Below are 20,043 nucleotides of genomic sequence, written 5' to 3'. Positions count from 1 at the left end.
TTAATTTCTGCACTTCACAAACATGCTAAGTAAATAAAACTATTTATACAGGGGCAAGTAAAAATTGACTTTGGGCGAGTAGATTTCTGAAAGATGAACGCTGAACCCTGTACAGAGGGTAGCTAAGCAAGGCTCTGTCAGATTATATATGTTGCGTGTCTGTACCAGTCTTGACCTCGCTGATCACATGAAATATGCCATCTGCTTTTGCATTAAGTGATTTACTGTTAATACCCGGACATATGCATCAGTTCTGACTGTGAAAACCTCTTAAGCATAATAACACGTTTTTAGTTCGTGTCACCTTAATGGGAAGGACATCTTGGCAGGGTGAGTGCTTTAATGTTAGGGTTTTTGGATGTACAACCTTCCCACCAGCAAGTAACACTCGATGTTTCTGACATAATTACACCATGTGTATATTTTACGACACAGTAACACTGTATTATCGGTTATCAGTTCATTTTCTCATTCCTGTTAGCAGGAGATGGAAGAGACGTGGATGTAAAGAAAGTGAAAACTGAAAGAGAGATTTAAGTAGAGTAGTTATTCAATGTCCTTATTTGTCATAGAGCAAGAGCAGACAGCTAGAGAGGCACACAATGCTTTTAGCGATGTATAGCTAGTACGAGAATCTGGCAGGTAGCACTCACACTGATGCACACACTGAGCTGTGACTTCATACATCATTGTATCCTCTACTGTCCCTGAGTGACAATTAATACCATGAAATAGATAGCTGTGGCTGTGTGCTAAGAAAAATGGTGGTAATGGTGCACTTCCCTCTACTATATAATGTTATAGGTATCCTGTGTGTGCGTTTCTATGACGGGGACCAAAGGTTAGTGTTCTGTTACTGCTACAACTCAGAAACCTGTGTGCTGAACACAAATCATTTCCCACCTTTTAAAAAAAGGTGTCGCTGTAGAGGAAACCAAGTGAGTATATGTGCAGCAGCAGCTGAAAATACAACTGTTCATGACTCAGAATAAGATGGTAGTCGCCAGGTTTTAATGTTGTACCTGTTGTTGCCCAGGCACATTTGACTTTTCCCTATCTGACTGAGGCTACATCCACTCTTTTGCCAATGCATCTTTTGCTGTGTTTACCCCTCACGGCCACAGTACTCTGGCTTTCCGAGCCCCTAAAACGGAGATGTTTGGAAACGCCTGTTTTAGTTTGGGGTTGCATTTTCATCTGGACGAGCTGAAATGGAGGCCGTTGAAAACGATGACACAGACACCCACGTCAGTCAGTCTTTTCAGATAGATAGGCTGACATGCCTTGTGTGATTTTGTCTTTATTGTGTGAGTACTCCTTTCCCTTTGCCATGGCTTCCTCCAGCGGTGGATAATGCTCCCGCTACCACTCTAATACGTATGTAGGTGTATTGGCTTTGCAACAACTCCCAATCCTGTCTTTTCCACCGCTGTTTACACCTTATACTCATGTGAAACTTTCAGGAACAGTTCCACCTCATCATTGGTCCAAGTAAATGAATCTGTGGTCTTACTTTTCTCCATCCTAGTCCTTCCTCCGAAGTTGTTCCTCCATGATTTTTTAATCTTCAGACTAATGTTAGACAATTTCCTCCCTGTTCACACCGGCACACACATGCTCAGTGTGGACATATAATAGCATGAAATGCCTGTCTCGTTCTCTTTTTTGAAAATGGAAAAGTGCTGATGTAGCCTGTATGATGTAGCCTCTATTTTCAGGCGAGCTACAGTACTGTGGGTAGTTGTGAAATGCATCCTCTGAATGACGGAAAAAGCCTGTCACTCATCATTTGGTAAAATCACAGCAGCTGGTCATGGTTTCACATGTCAGTCTGTGCAGTTGTGTGTGTTTTGGGAAAAGGAAAAAGACACTACTTACCCATCTCTCCTCCCTGCTGTAGTTGTGGCAGCAGAGCCGCTGGTCCGAGGCCTGAGGAAAATCCCAGACGATATCGACTGGTCGTACGCAGGTCTGTATGAGTCCTTTGCTGTTGTTCTGATTTCCTTTGTAGTGGTAAAATATATTTGACTGTTATGTGCGTTGACATGAGCGTTTTTTCACACAGACAGAGATTTACAGCGTTTTCTGAGATGTTTTTGTTATTCTTTTGACCACTAGTGGAATTTTTCATGGCAACCAGCCTTTATAGTTAGTAAGAGAATAACAAAAACTCCATAGATTATACTGAAATTATAATACAATTCACAGCCTGTAACCGTAAATACTAGTATAAGTGGTGCTAGCATCTTAATAATTAAGTCATCTTTTGTCAGTCACATATTGCATCATACCCTATCACGAAATATTCTCAATCAATATTAGAAATAAGGAGCATTACAACATAACGCTTGCAAACTTAGAAGCTTGTGATTATTATCACCACTGCGGTGCCCTTGAGCAAGGCCCTTAACCCTTACAGCTGCAGTGGAGCTGCTCATTGGCCTGGGTTGTACTGGGCAGCATCCAGGTGTTCCTGAAAAGAGAGCATTTCTCTCAGTGCTCTCTCCCTAAATAATAAAAAAACAACCCTCACACTTAATTGTTCAACCATCAATCAGTGAGAGGAAGTTTCAATTGGAAAGATGGAGTTTCTCTGCTCGCCTTTTAAAATCACACAGTGGATTCTTCAAAGAGACAGCACAAGGGACAGACTTCCTCCGACTGTTAAACGTCAGTCTGAATATCACATGGATGTAAGGAATTAGCTGTTAACATCTCCTGTGAGACAGCCTTGATCTGCCTCAGACCATATGGTTAGATGGAATCAGCTAACTCAGCACGTAGCCCCTGCTGGGCTCAGCTGTGGTCCAGCAGAAACAAAGAGTGGACACAGACACACGGTAAGGTTCCCGGAGGGAGAGATTAGCTTCTTAATGGTCAGGGAGAATCAGGAGGAACGATCAGGCTCAACAGGTCATCCGTGGGTTACATGCAGAGCTATTGGACTTTTTAATCTGCACCCCAAATGGATAGATGGAGATGATTGACACATGTCATTCAAAGCTCATACTACTGTAAGATGCAGGCAAAACATGTGAAGTCCACAGAGCCTTGTCATGGACACCAGGGGCGAGTACCGCATTTCATAAAGGTACCAACCGAATTATGCCAGTACTATTGAGTACCGATTCACGTTGAATCAGTCGGTGCCAGATTTTAGTACCTGAGAGCACGTAAACACAAGCTTCTCTGTCCTCTCCTCTGCATGTTTGACAGATGATGACTCCACTCCGACATGGGCAAAAAGACACACACGCAGAGTGAGACAACATCGCCCCAGAAGTTAGCAACAACAAATGTCCAGAATGTTCCATGTGTGTAGGATATATAATAGGATGAATACAGTAGGTTTGGACTTATTTTTACAACTGAAATTACATTTTTGTTATTCTAGAGAAAGACAAGACACCATTCTATCGCAGGACACATAGAGACATTCACACTTACGGGCAATTTAGAGTCATCAATTAACCTGACACCTGCATGTCTTTGGACTGTGGGAGGAAGCCGGAGAAAACCCACGCAGACACAGGGAGAACATGCAAACTCCACACAGAAGGGCCCCAGCCCGGATTCAAACCAGCAACCCTCTTGCTGTAAGGCAACAGTGCTAAGCACCACACCACCATGCCACCCTGTAGAAAACATGACAGCTGTTAATCAACCAAATAGTTAACAGATAACACTTTATTGAGCTACAACAAATATAAAGTCACCACATATGAATTGCTTTTCATGGGTGCGAACATCCAGCAGATAAAGTCTGCACCCAGCGTTTAATATGAAACCTGGTCATGAGCCATGTTTTAATCGACTTATATATTAATTCAATGACTTGAGCCGGATTCACACACACGCATCCAGCACAGCCGTGAGATTTTGTTTATCCGACTTGTTTCTACTCATATTTTTAAAGTAGCATGAATAGGAATCGATGCACTTCATGTATTTTCATTTTGCAGATTGTTTTCTTTTCCTCTGTCAAATCTTTACAATCAATTCCCTGGCAGGCACATACACCCTGTTTGACAAAGTGTAATAGGTTTTTTTTTCTGTGTGACACGCTGAAATGGTCGTGAATGATGAAAGGCCTGTCTGCAATAGAAATGAAGAGACGCCCTTTTATTTCCCTCCTTGTCTTCCTCACTTCCATTTGTAGTCTTGCTTTCTGTCTCTCGATCTCGTTGTATCTGATTCTTTCTTTCTTTCATTCCTCCTCCTCCATACTTCTCATTCCCCTCTCTGTTGGGTTTTGAAGTTTATCAGCACAACTGAAGGCGACTCAGTGGCAGTTCATTTGGGTTCCCTCTCACTGAAGCCATGTGTGCACGTGTGTGCGTACACAATCTTGTTTTTCTGACCGGCTCTGTTTCTCGCCCTCTGCTGTGCACTGAGTCGTGAGTAAAAGCATTAACATGTGAATGAAATGCACTTCATTGTGAGGCACTGTGCACAGCTTTTTAGTTGGGTCAGAAGTAGGTGGGGGCGGGGGTGGTGTTGGGGTTGAAGAAAAGAAGAACTCAAGTGAAAGGGAGGAAAGGGTAGAGGAGGAAAAATTTTAAATTAGGCTAAATCTTGTCTTGCATCCCCAGGCCATTCTCCAGCACTAACAGTATGGTTTGGCTGCACGAGTTAACATTCTGGAATAGGAAATAAATGCTCTGGCTTGATTGTTTCTCTAAACCAATCACAATAGTCTCAGGTGACGTTTAGCCCCAGATGCAGCGATGGTCCACTTTTAAAATAGATAGCAGAGATAGCGAAAGGGAAGGAGAATATCCCAATGTCAGGCTTTATACGCGCCCTCAGGGATGGAAATTAGCACCAGCCACCCGCCAATTGCTGGTGAAATATACTGCGGCTGCTGGATTTGCTTCCCTCGCCAAAGTGGTGATCTATTGAGTGGCTGGTAGATTTGGAATCCACCGGCCAGAGTGGCAGGCGGACATAAAAGTTAATTTCCATTCCTGCCTGCATTGTACATCTAGTTAGCCAGTGTAGGCTACATCAAGACCACATTATACCCTTTAAAGTGCTTGCATTAAACAAACCCTTGTTCTAACCAAACCATTTCTGCTTTACATGTAGTTCAGGCATTTTGCTCCACAACTAGTCAGTCAGTTCTGTGTTTCCTCATTTATGCTGGGCTAACAAATTTTTCAAAGTAATCAGTGTTATAGTCAAAAATTACTATGAGGATTCAGTCACAACGTGAACTTGTAAGATATAAAATGTAAAATCAACTTGTGTGAAACTATTTTGAGAAAATCTGAGAAATGATTACAGAGGTGGGATTTGAATAACATTTTTTTTTTCTGTATTAAACAAATTGGCATAAACTGACAAAGATAAATCCAAACTTGTATTTGTGAACATGAGCAGCTCTGTGCTGTGACATCCCTTCAGTGGGAAGAGTTTCCATTGTGAATGCTGGAGCAGAGTGAATGTAGACTCATGAGGAAAAGACACAAAAACCTTTCTCCTGCTCATTAATGTCCACAATGGAAAGACACTTCACTATGTCATACCTCTTACACTGCGACTAATGCTGTGTTTCCACTGTATGGCCCGGCTCTGCACGACTCCACTCACTTTTTTGGTACCAGTACTTTTCTCTATTTTATTTTCCACTGCAGAGATTACCCCCCCTAGTGTAGGCAGGATTCTCAGCTGATCACCATAGTGATGCCGCAAAACTGCTCTGACATCATCTTCAATATGACACTACCTGAATCCTTTCAGCAGCAACCAGACAGAGGAATGACTGCACTTCATCTGTTGTACAGTGTAGCATGCATCGCAGTTTTGCGGGCTGCCATTTAAAAAAAAAAGAAGTCTGGGTCGAGTGAATACACAAGTGACGGTCACTGTGGACGGTAGCTTGGCTATTTAAAAATGGCGGATTTGTACAGAATGTCCCGTGGGACACTAGTGGGGATTCTCTCTGACCAATCAGTGGTCTGCAGTGTAACTCCACCTTCTAGTATCGGCTCGACCAAGGTGATGCCAAAAACAGTCCCAGGAATTATCCAAAACTGTTGCTGATAGAAAAGCAAAACAGTCGACAGCTGTACTAATAAAACAGCATAAGAGGAGCCAATCTTTAGGAGCTGTCTGTTTAGTCTATGACTGTATGGTATGTGTTCAGTGATTTTTTTTTTTTTTGCACAATAAGATGTTGTCCCCTTACAAAGTTATGATGCATTTTCTATCCCAGAGCAACATTAACATTCACTTGGAGTCTTGTTTCTGGCCACAGTCCAACATTTATTTTCTTTTAAGCTCTGTTTTGGTTTCTACCAACTCCTGAGAGAAATATCTGTCTCTGTGGCTGCTAAACGCTCCACTTTGTTCACCAGCTACTTCCAAACTTTGTCTGTTTGCCTGTTTTTTGCTGAAAACAGTGGTGGGAGTGAACCAGAACAGTACAATTGCGGGCTGTAAAACAAAAGTAAGGAGCTGAAAGACACTAAAATGCTGTGTATTGCTTAGGGGAACTGTAGTTTGTTGAAAATCATCCATGGGTTTGCCAGCAACCCCTTTTACATTATTCAGTCTTTAAATCCATTGTTAATATAAAAATGTATACATCAGAGTGACTTTAAAAGTACTTAATCTGAAGGAATATGAATATGATATTTGATTGAGTATGTTTTTATGCAGATTTTAAATCATTAAACAGTGTCAGAATGTTTATACTTGCTGATAATCTATTTGGATCAGGCACTCTCCTTATTTCTATGTTCAGTTAGTGAACGTTATCAGGTCAGTGCCAGCTTGCTTTCTTTATTCAAATTATACCTGGAGGTACACTGAGTTCCTCCTCCTCCTCCTCCTCCTCCTCTTCCTCCTCCTCCTCCTTCTCTGTGTTTTCCTCGTTATTCCTTTCTATTTTGTTTCCAAGGGGTCTTCGGGATCCTCCTGCCTGGAAGACACCCCCCAGGGCCCCATCTGTTATATGTGTGTGTATGTGTGTGCATGGAAGTGTTTGTGTGTAACTGTGCGCACTGATAACTCTACTATGAGTTTCTTCTTCCAGGAAAATGCAATGGGATGCAATACCTTTTTCAGGATACTGTTCAAATACCACAACAAAACTACAAGTTCTTATACAAATATTAAAATGGCTCTGAACTGTTACAGAACAAATCACATATATTAGTCTGCATAAAATCTAAACCTTAATTGCGTCCTGTCATTAGAGAAGCAATGACAGGGAAATAAAAATTAAACGTCAAAGCATCAACATTTTAAATATTTTTTGTCCTTCGCCTTTTATCTGTACCTCTGTATCAGTGTCTCTGCCTCCCTCTCCTCTCTTCTCTGTGTCTGTCTCTTCTCATTTCCTGATCCAACTTAGTCTTACCTAGGGGCGATGCAGGCTTCAGTACTCCCCTGATGCTTTGTCTGGAGATCACACACACAGATTTTAAATTATGCATCCTTCTTCCTGTCCATATAAGTTTATAATATCTTGTCCTTAAACCATTTCACGATGCTCTAAATGATCAGATCGTAAAGAGAAGTGGACTGTGTTCTCATCAAGAATCAGCTCACACTCTTGGTTGAATAGTGCAGTTGTTTCCAAGAAGACACCGTGTACCCACCCTTCATTCATTCATTAGCAATGGATTAATAAAGACAGCATGAGCCTGTGTGACGGCTCCGTCTTACCAAACCCCAGAAGAATTCTTCATGTTAAATTTACACTCATCATGGCATGCATGTGATGTTGTAACATGCGTAAGCGGGGAGGGGGATCTGTGGAGTGTGCATGAACTGTACCTGAGAGTCAGCGCTGAGTGGACAGGATGACTCGGGCGCTGTGGATTTTTGCAAAACAAACAACAGCCTCTACGTGCACGTTCCTTCTAAAACCAGATAATTGATGTTGTTCTATTGGAGCATAGTGCCAGGATCAGTGAATATGGTCAAACAAATGTTGCCGACTGGGACTATAAGAGTAATTTCTTCAAACCCATTCCCAAAGCCTGTGAGACCAACTTTTACTATGGAGAGGAGAGACTCCTGAGCTAAGACCAGAGGGCAGCGTTGACCTTGTTGCTATGGATGACATCATCTTCATAGCTTCTATGCCCACAGTGAGTGGCTGAGAGGGAATGAGTCCCTAAGAGTGAGTTAAATACGGCTGCACTACGTGGGGTCTGGATAGAGCCTTAATCGACCGGTGCAATATCCTCCTGACCGACAGCTGAGAGACGCCAAGATCATCTGCGTTGCACAGTTGCATTTTTACCGTGGCCAAATAGTGGAGAGTTGTAGCCACTTCAATCTGCAGTGATATTGGGTGTTTTTAAAAAATGATTGGTTGAAGATGTGATGGCATCCAACTCTACCACGTTCAGAATGCCATCTCCATTAAGGCGATACCTTTTGAAAAGCTTGCTATTATTTAATATCTCTAAAATGTTGACTGCAGCACCATGTGAGGTCGTTCCTGATTTACTCATTTTACATTTGTATAGATTTAGGAGCTACTTTTAGCACTAAAATGCTTTGGGATTTACACTCACCCCTTATTTTTAAGAAATACTCAATCAGCAAGGTAGGATCTACTGTTCGCTTTAAGATGTTTTGTGAATACGGCCCCAGAACATTAGTCCTGATTTACCACTTGCTGACAGTTGTTGAAGCTCTCCGACAACTATACGCCTCAGATCGGAGGCAAATCATGTCGGCACTTTGCTTGCAAATCGGCACTCAGAAGCTCTTTGTTTATCACTGGTTGTCAGTTCATAACCTGAGTTGATTTTTATCCTGGTAAGTAAGAACGATCATGTCTTTGTTGTTTTTCTGATCACAATTTTAATAAGAGGCTTTTATTGTTGTTGAGGCTTTTCCACTATGACGAAGAAAAGCCTTGATTCCAGTTAAGCGTCTCTCAACCAGCTAGATGTCCATCTTCTCTTATCTCATGTGTCTGTTGTCTTCTTTTGTGCGTACACGCGTATGATCACCACCCACTATGTTCTCAACTGCTCTCTTAGTCACCAAATACTTGAGGCTGGCTTCTCTTCTGCTCCAGTTGTTGCTCAGCCCGTGTGGCTGCTCCTGGAGCGCTGTGGGAGACATGAGGTAACGATGCAGATTTGTGTACGTGTGTTCACAAACTTGCACTTTCTGTCCCCAATTTTCTGTCTTTGTTTCTCGCTTGAATGTGGCTTGCTGGGTTAATGGGTTCACTGGTTGCAATTTCTGCGCTTTGGCGACGCAACACGGCTACGACACAAAACCTTGATGACTTCAGCATCCAAAAATCCTAGTAAATTTCAAACAGCAACCTGGCTAGTCTAATCTGTCTGCCATGAGAGTCACAGGTTGGTAAACTATACAAACACAAACTCATAGGAAGGAGTAATGTCGTTGATTAACCTCAGTAGGCGCAGCTGAAGGAGTATTTTTTGTTTTATTTCCTAGCTACCCTTCATTGTGTACATTGCACCAACAGTAAATCCGTTCAGAAAGCCAGTCTGCCATTGTTTAATATTTAACCATGTGACTCAATGCAGAGAGTCTTGTCCCGGCTGCCTCTCGCTCCAGAGACCTTTTCATATTCACACGTCTAGACAGAGCCGTGAGAGATCAAATAAAGAGCATACAGGGACTCTGATTCATACCCCCATTTCTCTTTCTCTTTGTGAATAATGTGACAGGTCTGATTGTCAGATACGCTGCTGCTGATGTGTGTGGCACTCCATCATTAACATTGTAGATCTCGCTGGATGACTGATATATGTATGTATGTGTGTGTTTGTGTGTGTGTGTGTGTGTGTGTGTGTGTGTGTGTGTGTGTGTGTGTGTGTGTGTGTGTGTGTGTGTGTGTGCCCATGAATGCATTCATAGACATTAATTCTGCAGAATAAAAATGACTGAAATTGCTTCTTACACAAAGGAACCATTCTCATTTCTCTGCTCAGGCATCTGCTGTGTTGCAATCAAAGAGTTTCTCTGCAAACTGAGATACTGATCGATGACACCAGCTACGACAGAACAAATCCTGTGGAATAATAAATCCACCATTGAATATTGAGGTTTCAGAGAACAGGGAGATCTATGTGAGGGATAATGCAGAGCGAGCGGGTCATTATTGCGAATTAAACCCAGTAAGGGTGATGGCAAATGGTCTGCACTTTCTGGTGTACAGACCACTCAAAGTGCCTTACAACACATTCACCAATCACACACAGATTCGTATTGATGGCAGAGGGTGCCATGGAGGGTGCCAACCTGGAGCTGTTAGGCGCTCGGTGTCTTGCTCAAGGACATTTGGACACTCTGAAGAGGATGCAGGATTGAATCACCCTGATGGGGTTTAATTCGCATTAATGACCTGATCACTCTACGTTATCCCGCTTATTACATGTCTACTTACGAAAGAAATCAATAATTGAAACACAATATTGATTTAAAGGGGTGGTGTCACACCAGCCATGACGCCATATCGGGCCAGTGCATGGATGTATAAAGAGAACTGAATACAGCATTCGAGGCAGGGCCCTACCTCTGCTGCATTTAAAAATACCCAGATAATCAGCACTGCTCCCGCACTGTTAGGCCCATAGAGCAGGAGCGCTAGAGACTTCTGACAGCTGCTTCCAGCTACTTTGGCGCTCAGGCTAACTTGGATTATATGATTTAATTGTGAAGCTCTTCTAGAAATTTCAAAATGTTATCAGATCAAATGGATCAAATTCTGATAGTAAAATGTTTCGGTGGACTGTGACACTCAAAAAAGTATCCAGTTATTTACACACGTATCTTTTCCCATGTCAATCAATGGGACCAATGGCATCACTTTTTCGGTCCAGCACCCAGCTGTATTTTTGGGGATGTGCGTGCTCTTCTTACCTGTTTTTGCAATCACTTTTGGTTCGGCCACTATGTCAAATTCCTATTTATAGCCCGGTAAAACTTCTTGGGGGGTCATGAGGGGGCCTTTCCCCACTTCCTACCCCTCTAGTTTACTCTTCTGTACTTGCACAACGTTGTGTAATGTGTATACTTTTTACAAACTGCACGTCTACTTGAGCTTTGTGTCCTCCTTATCTAACAAGGATACTGATAAAAAAGCCTACTGACACCTTCAGATGTGACTATTGTACCTGTTGGTCACGTGACCTGACGTTGCAGATCTATAGAAGTCCCTCGAAAGTCTCCCAAAATCTGACCTGGTGACTCACAAAAGATCTTTTTTTTTGTAAAGCACACATTTTGCTTGTTATAGCAGTACTTACATTAGCAATGGCTGCATTGTACCATGCATTCTTCTGTTCCCACAGCCCTGGGATGGGGACAACTGAATGACATGCAGCTTTAATTAAGATCAGTAATTACACCTGTGCCTTTCCTGCTGTGACGTGTCAATATGTCGGCTGTGAAAAAGGTTTATGATAGAGGCTGCTAGAGGCTTCCTTATTTCTGTTTACAGTAATTAGTGGTGTAATGATTAATTGATTCAAGATTCATTAAGCAGGATTTAGCCTGTGGGCTCATCTGGTACTGTACGCCCTTTTATTTAAGTCGTTATAAATTGAACATCCTTTTGTCTCAGACTGATGGGACTTTCTGTCATTCTGCATACTAACTCATGTATCTAAATTCACAGAATGGTACATCTAGAACCTTCAAGGAAATAAAGGACCCTCACTGCATGAAAGGAGGTTAAATTATCACAACTGCTAGGGGTTTAGCCTGCCAGCCAGACAAGAATGCAGATTCAAAAGCACCACTGTGGATTAAACTTAACTAGCAGCCGTTTTTTTTTTCTGTTTTGAATATTTGATACATATTCAGCTATTTTTGCCAGAAGTGATGCATACAGGAGCAGACAGTCCCCCGAAAAAGTCAAACCCTACATTATTCAATGTAATAATCCTGCAGGTTTTCTGAGCAGTTAGCGTGCCCAGCAGTGCAGAACCTGTGTGTGTGTGTGTGTGTGTGTGTGTGTGTGTGTGTGTGTGTGTGTGTCTGTGTGTCTGTGTGTCTGTGCCATGATCCAAGGGAGCTTAATTAGTGCAAGTGAGCAGGCGGAGAGAGAGTGTGTTTCTACGTGCATTGCTTTGTATGTCTGCATGAAACACGTCTGTACTGTACATATACATGTGTGTGCGCACACACACACACACCTTTTCTCCCTTTTTGTCTTCTCTCCATCTTCTTCTGTCCTACACCCTTTTTTTTGTCTCCATCCATTATTTTCCTTCCCCTCCTCTTGTACCTTCTCCTCAGTCTTTTCCCACCTCCTCCTCCTCTCTGCTCCTCTTTGCGCTCTTACCTCTGCATCCACCGCTGCTGTGTGTCTCCTTCTCTCCCGCTCTCTTGTCTCACCTCTCCTCCCTGGAGAGCGAGGGGTGTGCTGAAATGATGGTCGTGTAGTGGTAAGAAGAGCAGCAACAGCAACATCAGGTGTAAATGGTTTCTGTCTTGACCACTTTAACAGCTGACTGCTCTTTTCTGCCCTGCAGAGCACGGCTTCTGCAGAAAGTTTACAGGCAGCTTTGCTTGTTTTAGTCCGTCATTCTCAGTGGTAAAGTAACAGTTCATACACCAAAATGAATTAAGGTCCATTTTTAAACAAGTCATAATGTAAAATAGTTTTTTTTTCATCTTGGCCACTTTACGAATGAGCATAAATTATTGTATTGTATATTTTGAGATGTTATCTATTCTGTTTGTTTAAATTAGTCTTAACATTCAGATTCAGAAAGAGGGGGAGAAATGACAAAAGAAAGGAGAAACATTTTGATCATCATCTCTAATCAGAATTGTAGACTTTGCCTTGAAAGCCTGATTTTGACAACAATAGGCACACTGGAAGCATCGGCATACTTTATTCTGGCAATGCACTGTTAAACACACATGGAATTAAAAGATATGAAATGTTGTTTCCATATTTAATCTTTAAAATGTTCCTCATTGAGTGAATGCGAGTGGCTGTGCATGCATTTGTGTGTTTATGGATTCAAATGGAGCCCGGAAAGTCGAGCTGCAGGGGATTTCTTTTATTTCCTCCTCCAACCTGACAGCTACTTGTTGCCATGGTAGCATTATGTCAGAAGAGTAATTCGGTGTGTTTGTGTATGTTAGGATGCTGACGACTGCAGGGGCCAGACAAGGTCATTGACACATTTACAACCCTTCCGTCATTTCCTCAGGCACACACACACACACACACACACACACACACACACACACACACACACACACACACACACACACACACACACACACACACACACACACACACACACACACACACACACACACACACACACCCACACCCACACGCACACACACACGTACAGTATTCTCACTCAAAACTTAGGTGAAAATGGAAATGTGGAATTGACAGGATGGTGGTTACTACACACAATAATTACATATAAAAACAAAATCATTCTACAATAAAAACACACAAACAGCATTGCAAAAAACTCAAAACAATCATTCATTTCCATAATTCTGTTTGGAGGTGTGGTAGATACTGGATGTATAAACATCAAACTCTGTCTGAATAAAATAAGAAGTAACTGAGCAGGTTTGTGTATGTGTGCTCCTGATGCGATACCACCGTGAAAAAGACAAATATATAGTATCAGAGGCATTTCCCATACTGGTAACCGTATCAGAACACCTCAACTACTAAGTCATTTAAAAAGCTTACTTATTACCAACTTTCACATTTGTTTGTTTAATTCATACACAAACCGAAATGACAATTTTTGGCTTCATGGAGAGTTATGGGATGTTAGTATTTCTTAGTTAGAAGTGTCTAACCACAACTTTGTTTTTTACAGTTGAGTAAAATGTACAGAAAACATTAAATCAAATCGGTGTATTCTCCATTACATCAAACTATTGTTTTGACACAGTGTTTTTATCTTATTGTTTCAACAATATCATATTCAACATTAGTATAAATAACCTAATTAATAAAAAGCGTGTCGTAATCAATTATGTCATTTTGGAGCCATTATAATTGACAGCCAATTGGTTTGGACCCTGCTATTGACCAGAGGCTGTAGTAAAAGTTTTCTGATTTAATCGCCACACAACTTTTTTTTGTGGAAACCCAACTCTGTCTCTCTGTGTCTCTGTGTGACAAGCCAAACAGCTCTCGTTAGAAGGATTTTAATGCCACTGACAGTGGTAGTTTCGGACTTCTGAGGAAGAGTCTCAGGCTCGAAATGTCACTCCCCCATCCCAATGTCACACACACACACACACACACACACACACACACACACACACACACACACACACACACACACACACACACACCCACACACACACACACACACACACACACACACAAAACACATAACAAAGATTGTAAAGTTAAAACCTGTCAAGTCATGTGTGACCAGTTACAGTTAGACCATCTGCTCTGACCTCATTAGACCCATTGTTTTTGTTTTTACTGTATACTGTGAAGCACACACACAAACACACACACACACACACACACACACACACACTAGTGACAAAGGACTGAATTAGAAACACATTTCCATTATCTAGTAAGCTTTTGCTCCGCACTGATAAAGTTGTTTCTTTCCATCTTTATAAAAATGTGGCATTGCGTTGAACAGAATGATGCATGTAAATGCGTGTTTTGTGTGTTCCTCTGTGTTAGTTGTTCTGGCTTCATGTAAAATGTCCTTGGGTCCCTTGAAAGGAGCTATAAAAATTCAAGCTATTATTATTACTTAATGAAATAGCTATTCTGTGAAAAGTGTGAATATAGCTTATTTTTTTATCAAACCAAATCCTTCGTTATATTGCTAAGTATTTTAAACCTAATCTTTATATCTGGTATGATCTTTTTTGTACATTTCATTATTTATCAGTTTTCCAATGATCTCTGTGATTTCAACTCAGTAATATTACTCAGCCTAATAAATGCTGTTAGGGCAGGTCTCTTTTGCTCTCAGAGACTTCCCTGTATGAAATGAATGTTTCATCAAACAATCACTCAGGCAAAGGCAAGGAGCTGCCCATGTTTGCTCACAGATATACGCAGCGGTCCACTGTGTGATTTCATATTTTACACACGCACACGCTGCATGTCAATAAATGTGAAGATACTCAAAAAAATATAAAATGAATGAATAAAAGCATCCATGCATCATGTGAGTTGTATATGCAAATAGTGTGACATGCAGTCATGAATTAATTCACACACGCACTCACTGCATGTCCTTAAATTAAACACAGACGTGCACTCATAAATAAACAAAACACAACAATTTTGAGGCAGAGCTTGTGATATTCAGCATTTGTGCCGAATGAACGGGTTCTGAGCTTTGAAAGAAAAGGAGGTCTCTTTGGCTTTTTGTCTTTCTATTTTGATTGGGTTTTTTGTGTCTGCGTGTCTGTCTGCAAATTGATCTTGTCCTGATGCTGTTCGTATTTGTTTACATTATTCATGTCCTAACACACACACACACACACACACACACACACACACACACACACACACACACACACACCCACCACATCAATAAGTTTAAGCATAATTCATGCTGTGTGCTCGCCCCCACCACACCCAAAGAACAATTCACAAAAAACACACAATGTGAGACATGCACTCATGCATTAACAATGCGCGCGCAGGCACACACACACACACACACACACACACACACACACACACACACACACACACACACAGACTCCCACACACACACACACACACACATAGAGTGCCGGGATAAAAACGTGACTTGAGGCCAACCAGTCAGTTTTCGCTTACATATTGACCACCTGCCCTTGTTAGAGCTGTTCCAGTTTAACAGTCACCCCACTGTTTGTAAACAAATGTGCTGTACAAGTATATTAAAGGCGCTATGTAAACTCTTTAAACATCCATAAATCATGATTGAATTTAGGTCATTTTGAGACACTTGGGTAATTAGGAGATCCTCTGTCTCAGGATTTTACATTAGGAGGGAAATCCAGAGGGAAAGCAAGAGGGCGCTCTTTTTCCAGCTCAAACACAGCTGAGCTGCCCTTTCCACATCAGCAGTCCTTCAACATGTCCACTCTCTCTATATCTGTATATATATACAGGTGCCCTGAACCAACACAACTGGGGTAAGAAGTTCCCGTCCTGTAACAGCGCCAGGCAGTCTCCGGTGGACATTGACGAGACGTTTTCCCAGGTCAGGCTGCAGTACCAGAATCTACAGCTTGAAGGCTGGGACAAACTGACGGAAGAGTCCAGCACCATCCACAACAACGGGAAGACCGGTGAGTTCACATGCTTCCATTCGGCTGTGGCTCAGAGGTAGAAGAGGTCTTTCTCCTTTAGGAAGATTGGCACTTCGATCCTCTGCCATCGGTATAGGAATGTCTGTGAATGTGTGAAAGAAGTGTGAAAGCACCTTGAGTGGTCAGAAGACTAGAAAGCAACATAAGTACAAGTCCATTTACCATCCATCCACTCCTATTTATGTGCCTTTCCTTTCCTGTAGAGTCTGCTTTTCCTATTTAAGAAATCAATCTTTAAGAAGCGCATATGTCTTTAAGCCCTCCTCCCAAAAAAAGCCTACTCTCCTCTGATTGGTCAGCATTTCTTTTTTTTCCCCCACATTTTTTTATTGAATTTTGCAGACAAGTACACAAGAAAAGAGGATAACAGTCTGCTTTAAAGTGAAAATACAGAAGAAAAAAAAAGCAAAAAAAAATTCCAACATAAATCCTGCCATCCCTTCCAACATCCCATGTCAACAACAAAAAACAACAAAAAAAACCTAAAAACTAACAGCAAAAATAAATAAAGTAATTCAATAATTCAAGAAAGAGGAAAATAACAAAAAGGGGGGGTGGGGCTATCTCCTTCAGTGTATAAGGAAGCATCCTCAGCATCATCAGGAATAACAGTAAGACTGTTATTGATAAGAGCCGGCAGTGGGTCCCAGGTTTGGAGGAATTCTGTCAAAGATCCCCTCTGTGAAAACTTTAACTTTTCTAACCTTAGACATTGTAAATTTTCACATATCATACTGTTTTGAGTCTGTGTAGGTTTAACAGGTTTCCATTTAAGGAGAATGTTACGTTTGGCGAGCAGGGTGGTACACGTTGCGCAGTAATGGGCAGATTTTTAGAAGAAGGGAGCCCAAAAAGAGCAGTCAGTGGATTGGGTTCCAAATTTGTGTCAAGAGCCTGTTTGAGGGTTTGAAATATATCAGACAAAATTCAGTAAGCTTCGGGCACGTCCAGAACATGTGTGTGTGGTCGGCTGAGGTTACGTGCATCACTGTGACTATGGTATATCTTAGCCAATTAGGTGTTGGTGAAATGGGCTCTATGAAGCACCTTCCGCTGTAATAGGCCGTGCCTGGCACAAATCCAGGATGAGTGGACCAGTTTTAAAATGTCCCTCCACTGGACCTCAGTAATGTCTACTCCCAAATCCTTTACCCATGCATTTTTAGGTGATACAGTGGGGACTGGGCTCAGAAGAGCAATCTTATTATAGGTGACAAATATCAGTCGCTTGTGTTGTACGTTGAGAGACAGGAATTGGTCCATCTCAGCTTCAGGGGGGCGGTTCGGAAAATGTGGGAATCGCTTTTCGATAAAATGTCTCATTTGAAGGTACCGAAAAAAAGTTGCTATTAGACAGGCTGTATTTGTCCGACATAGATGCAAAGGATGCAAAACCCCCTTCGTCATACAGGTTGTTAAGCGGTTTGACCCTTATCTGAGCATATGCAGAACGCGGGGTCGGTGTAGAAAGGGAGAGAGAGAAACGCATTGGTCAGGATTTCTCTTACAACTCTCTGCTCTTGCTGTCTCCGTACCTTTTATCAGTGTAGCTGGGGAGTGACTGTAACGGAGTATAGCAGAACTCTGCTGTGGAAAAATGAAAGCATCTAAACCAAAAACTACACATCATCCGTGACCCAGATTACAGGTTTCCCTGGCGTTAGCATGTAGCTACACGTAGCAGTGTATGCAATGTAAATGCTGCAGTAACGTGCCTAGAGCAGATGAGCATTTAAAGAAATGCAGTTGAAGCCCCCTTGAGCTGAGAGTTGAAAAAACTGCTGGAAAGGAAGCATTCAGATGTCTGAAATCTGAGGGTTTTGGTTTTACCTAAATATTTGAGGCTTTTACTACATTTAACATTTGGTATTGTAGCAAAAATAAGGAAAAGCTTATTAGGTCAACTTTACTCCTTAGGAATTCCAAAATAATTTAGCCATGACCAAAACCTTTTCCCATGCCTACCTTTTTTACATGTCCAGGTCAAGCTATGGAAGCCATGTTTGCATTATCCCCCTGCAGGAAAACAGACCACAATCTGCTTCACTTGTATTGAAAGATGGAAAGATTTTCTTTTTCCTTTCAATCCCAGACAAGCGCATATTCAAGCAACAAGCAGTGGAGGAAGATACAGTATGTAGTATTTGCAATCTATGGAAGTGATTTGTACATTATTCTTGTGCTGTAAATACAACATCTTAATCCCGAGATGAGGAAAGAAGCTTAACTTTTCAGAACAAGAAAAAAAAAAAGATCCACAACTCGGAGGTTAATGAGAGAAAGGAACAGCGAGTATTTAAGGAGAAAGAGGCAGATATTGAAAGAGAAGGAGGGAGAGGATCAAGTAATTGAGAGAGAGGCAACCAGAAGGACGGCATTACAAGATATCATATGAAGAAAGAAGGAAGATCGACGTCAAAAGGCAGAGAAGGAACTGAGAGAGAAGGAAAAAAACATCAGAGAGGGAGAAAAGGGAGAGAAATGAGGACAATGTGAAGAGACAGTGAGAGGAAAGGAGGGATGTCTGGCCTGATAAACAAATGAAAGCTGAGCTATCATCACCATCTTTCCTCTACAGCCAGGCTTTGTGTGTGTGTGTGTGTGTGTGTGTGTGGGCTATACATTAATGGTCCTGAAATTAATCCCTTTCGGTGAAGCCAGAGAGGAAATTGCATATTAAAACCGATATTGCATATAACTGTCATGATATGAAAGGCAAAATAAATGGCCTGCACAGTCTCAACAAAGTAAATTGAACCTTAGCAAGCAAGCTAATGTTAGCCAGCTAGCTGTAACTTAGCCACGCAGCATGGCTCTGGCGTTGGTTGCTTCGTAATTTTAGCCGATAAAATAATTTTCAAGCTGCAAGCTAGTAGCTAGTAGCTAGACAAATATTTAGCTGGTTTTCTTTAGGTGAGCTTAAGATGGGCAAGGAACTCAGGATAGAGTAAAACATTACATCCTTTTGAGTTTTCCAGTCCTGTAAACTTCACATAGGAGTGTTATAGGGTGTTATAGACAACAGAGAAAGTCGATGAAGTTGCGTACCAACCTGTTTATAAAAGTTACACTCAGGACCTTTACCAATGGATGTGTAATGTGAAAAGAGTTGTTTATAGAATTATCACCTGGCTCCTCAGTTCCCTTCACTTCTATAGAGTGTTTTAGCATCTTTCAGCTCAATGTTTTGGTTTAATGGACTGCAACTGTTTTGGTACTATTTACTTACAAGTTTGCCTTTATATCAACAAATTACATTACAATAAGGTGATAATATAAGGCTTCATTATTGTCTTTATATGATAATAAAATGTAAATATGTTTGCAGATTGTTCCCAAGTAGAGATTGCTTGATATCGGACAGAATTCTCAGCCAGTTACACTCTTCAGTCGGACATTATTGGCACTGTAACAGATTTCTGTGAGGGAGGGGGATTTGATTTTCCCTAACCAGTTACAAGAGACTTCAGCTAACTGCCTGTTTAGCCATATGACAACTTGAATCTGGATCAAATAAACCAATCATGCAGCTTTTCAAGACTTGATACTGTTGTTGGACCGAATCATATTCTAATAGTGATACAAGTAATTTGCGAAGGTTGTCAAAACAGTTTATCCACTGTTTTCCAGTCACAATAGTTGCGACCATAGCCTGTATGATAACGATGGAGTAGGCTACAGTGGAGACTATGACGAAAGCAACTAAGTGGCCAGTGAGTGCGTTTCCATTATGGTCGAATACCCGGATTG

The 20,043-nt window shown here is 41.5% G+C and overlaps 1 protein-coding gene across 1 annotated transcript in view; it reads left to right on the top strand.

Annotated features, from left to right (window-relative positions):
- Positions 1-1,211: 1,211 nt before the first annotated feature.
- LOC310962596 (receptor-type tyrosine-protein phosphatase zeta-like) overlaps positions 1,212-20,043 on the top strand; it is a gene marked incomplete at both ends in the record, with an annotated part of 48,228 nt that continues 29,396 nt past the window's right edge. The window contains 3 exons of the mRNA XM_083935102.1: positions 1,212-1,251; positions 1,901-1,969; positions 16,093-16,272. Of these exons, the coding sequence (XP_083791228.1) occupies positions 1,212-1,251; positions 1,901-1,969; positions 16,093-16,272 (289 nt within the window). The remainder of the gene's footprint in view (positions 1,252-1,900; positions 1,970-16,092; positions 16,273-20,043) is intronic.

This window comes from Echiichthys vipera, assembly GCF_963691815.1.
Source record: "Echiichthys vipera genome assembly, chromosome: 20".
Lineage (NCBI taxonomy): Eukaryota > Metazoa > Chordata > Actinopteri > Perciformes > Trachinidae > Echiichthys > Echiichthys vipera.
The sequence above is the reverse complement of the archived record's forward strand: the minus strand, read 5'-3'. Positions and strand labels throughout refer to the sequence as shown.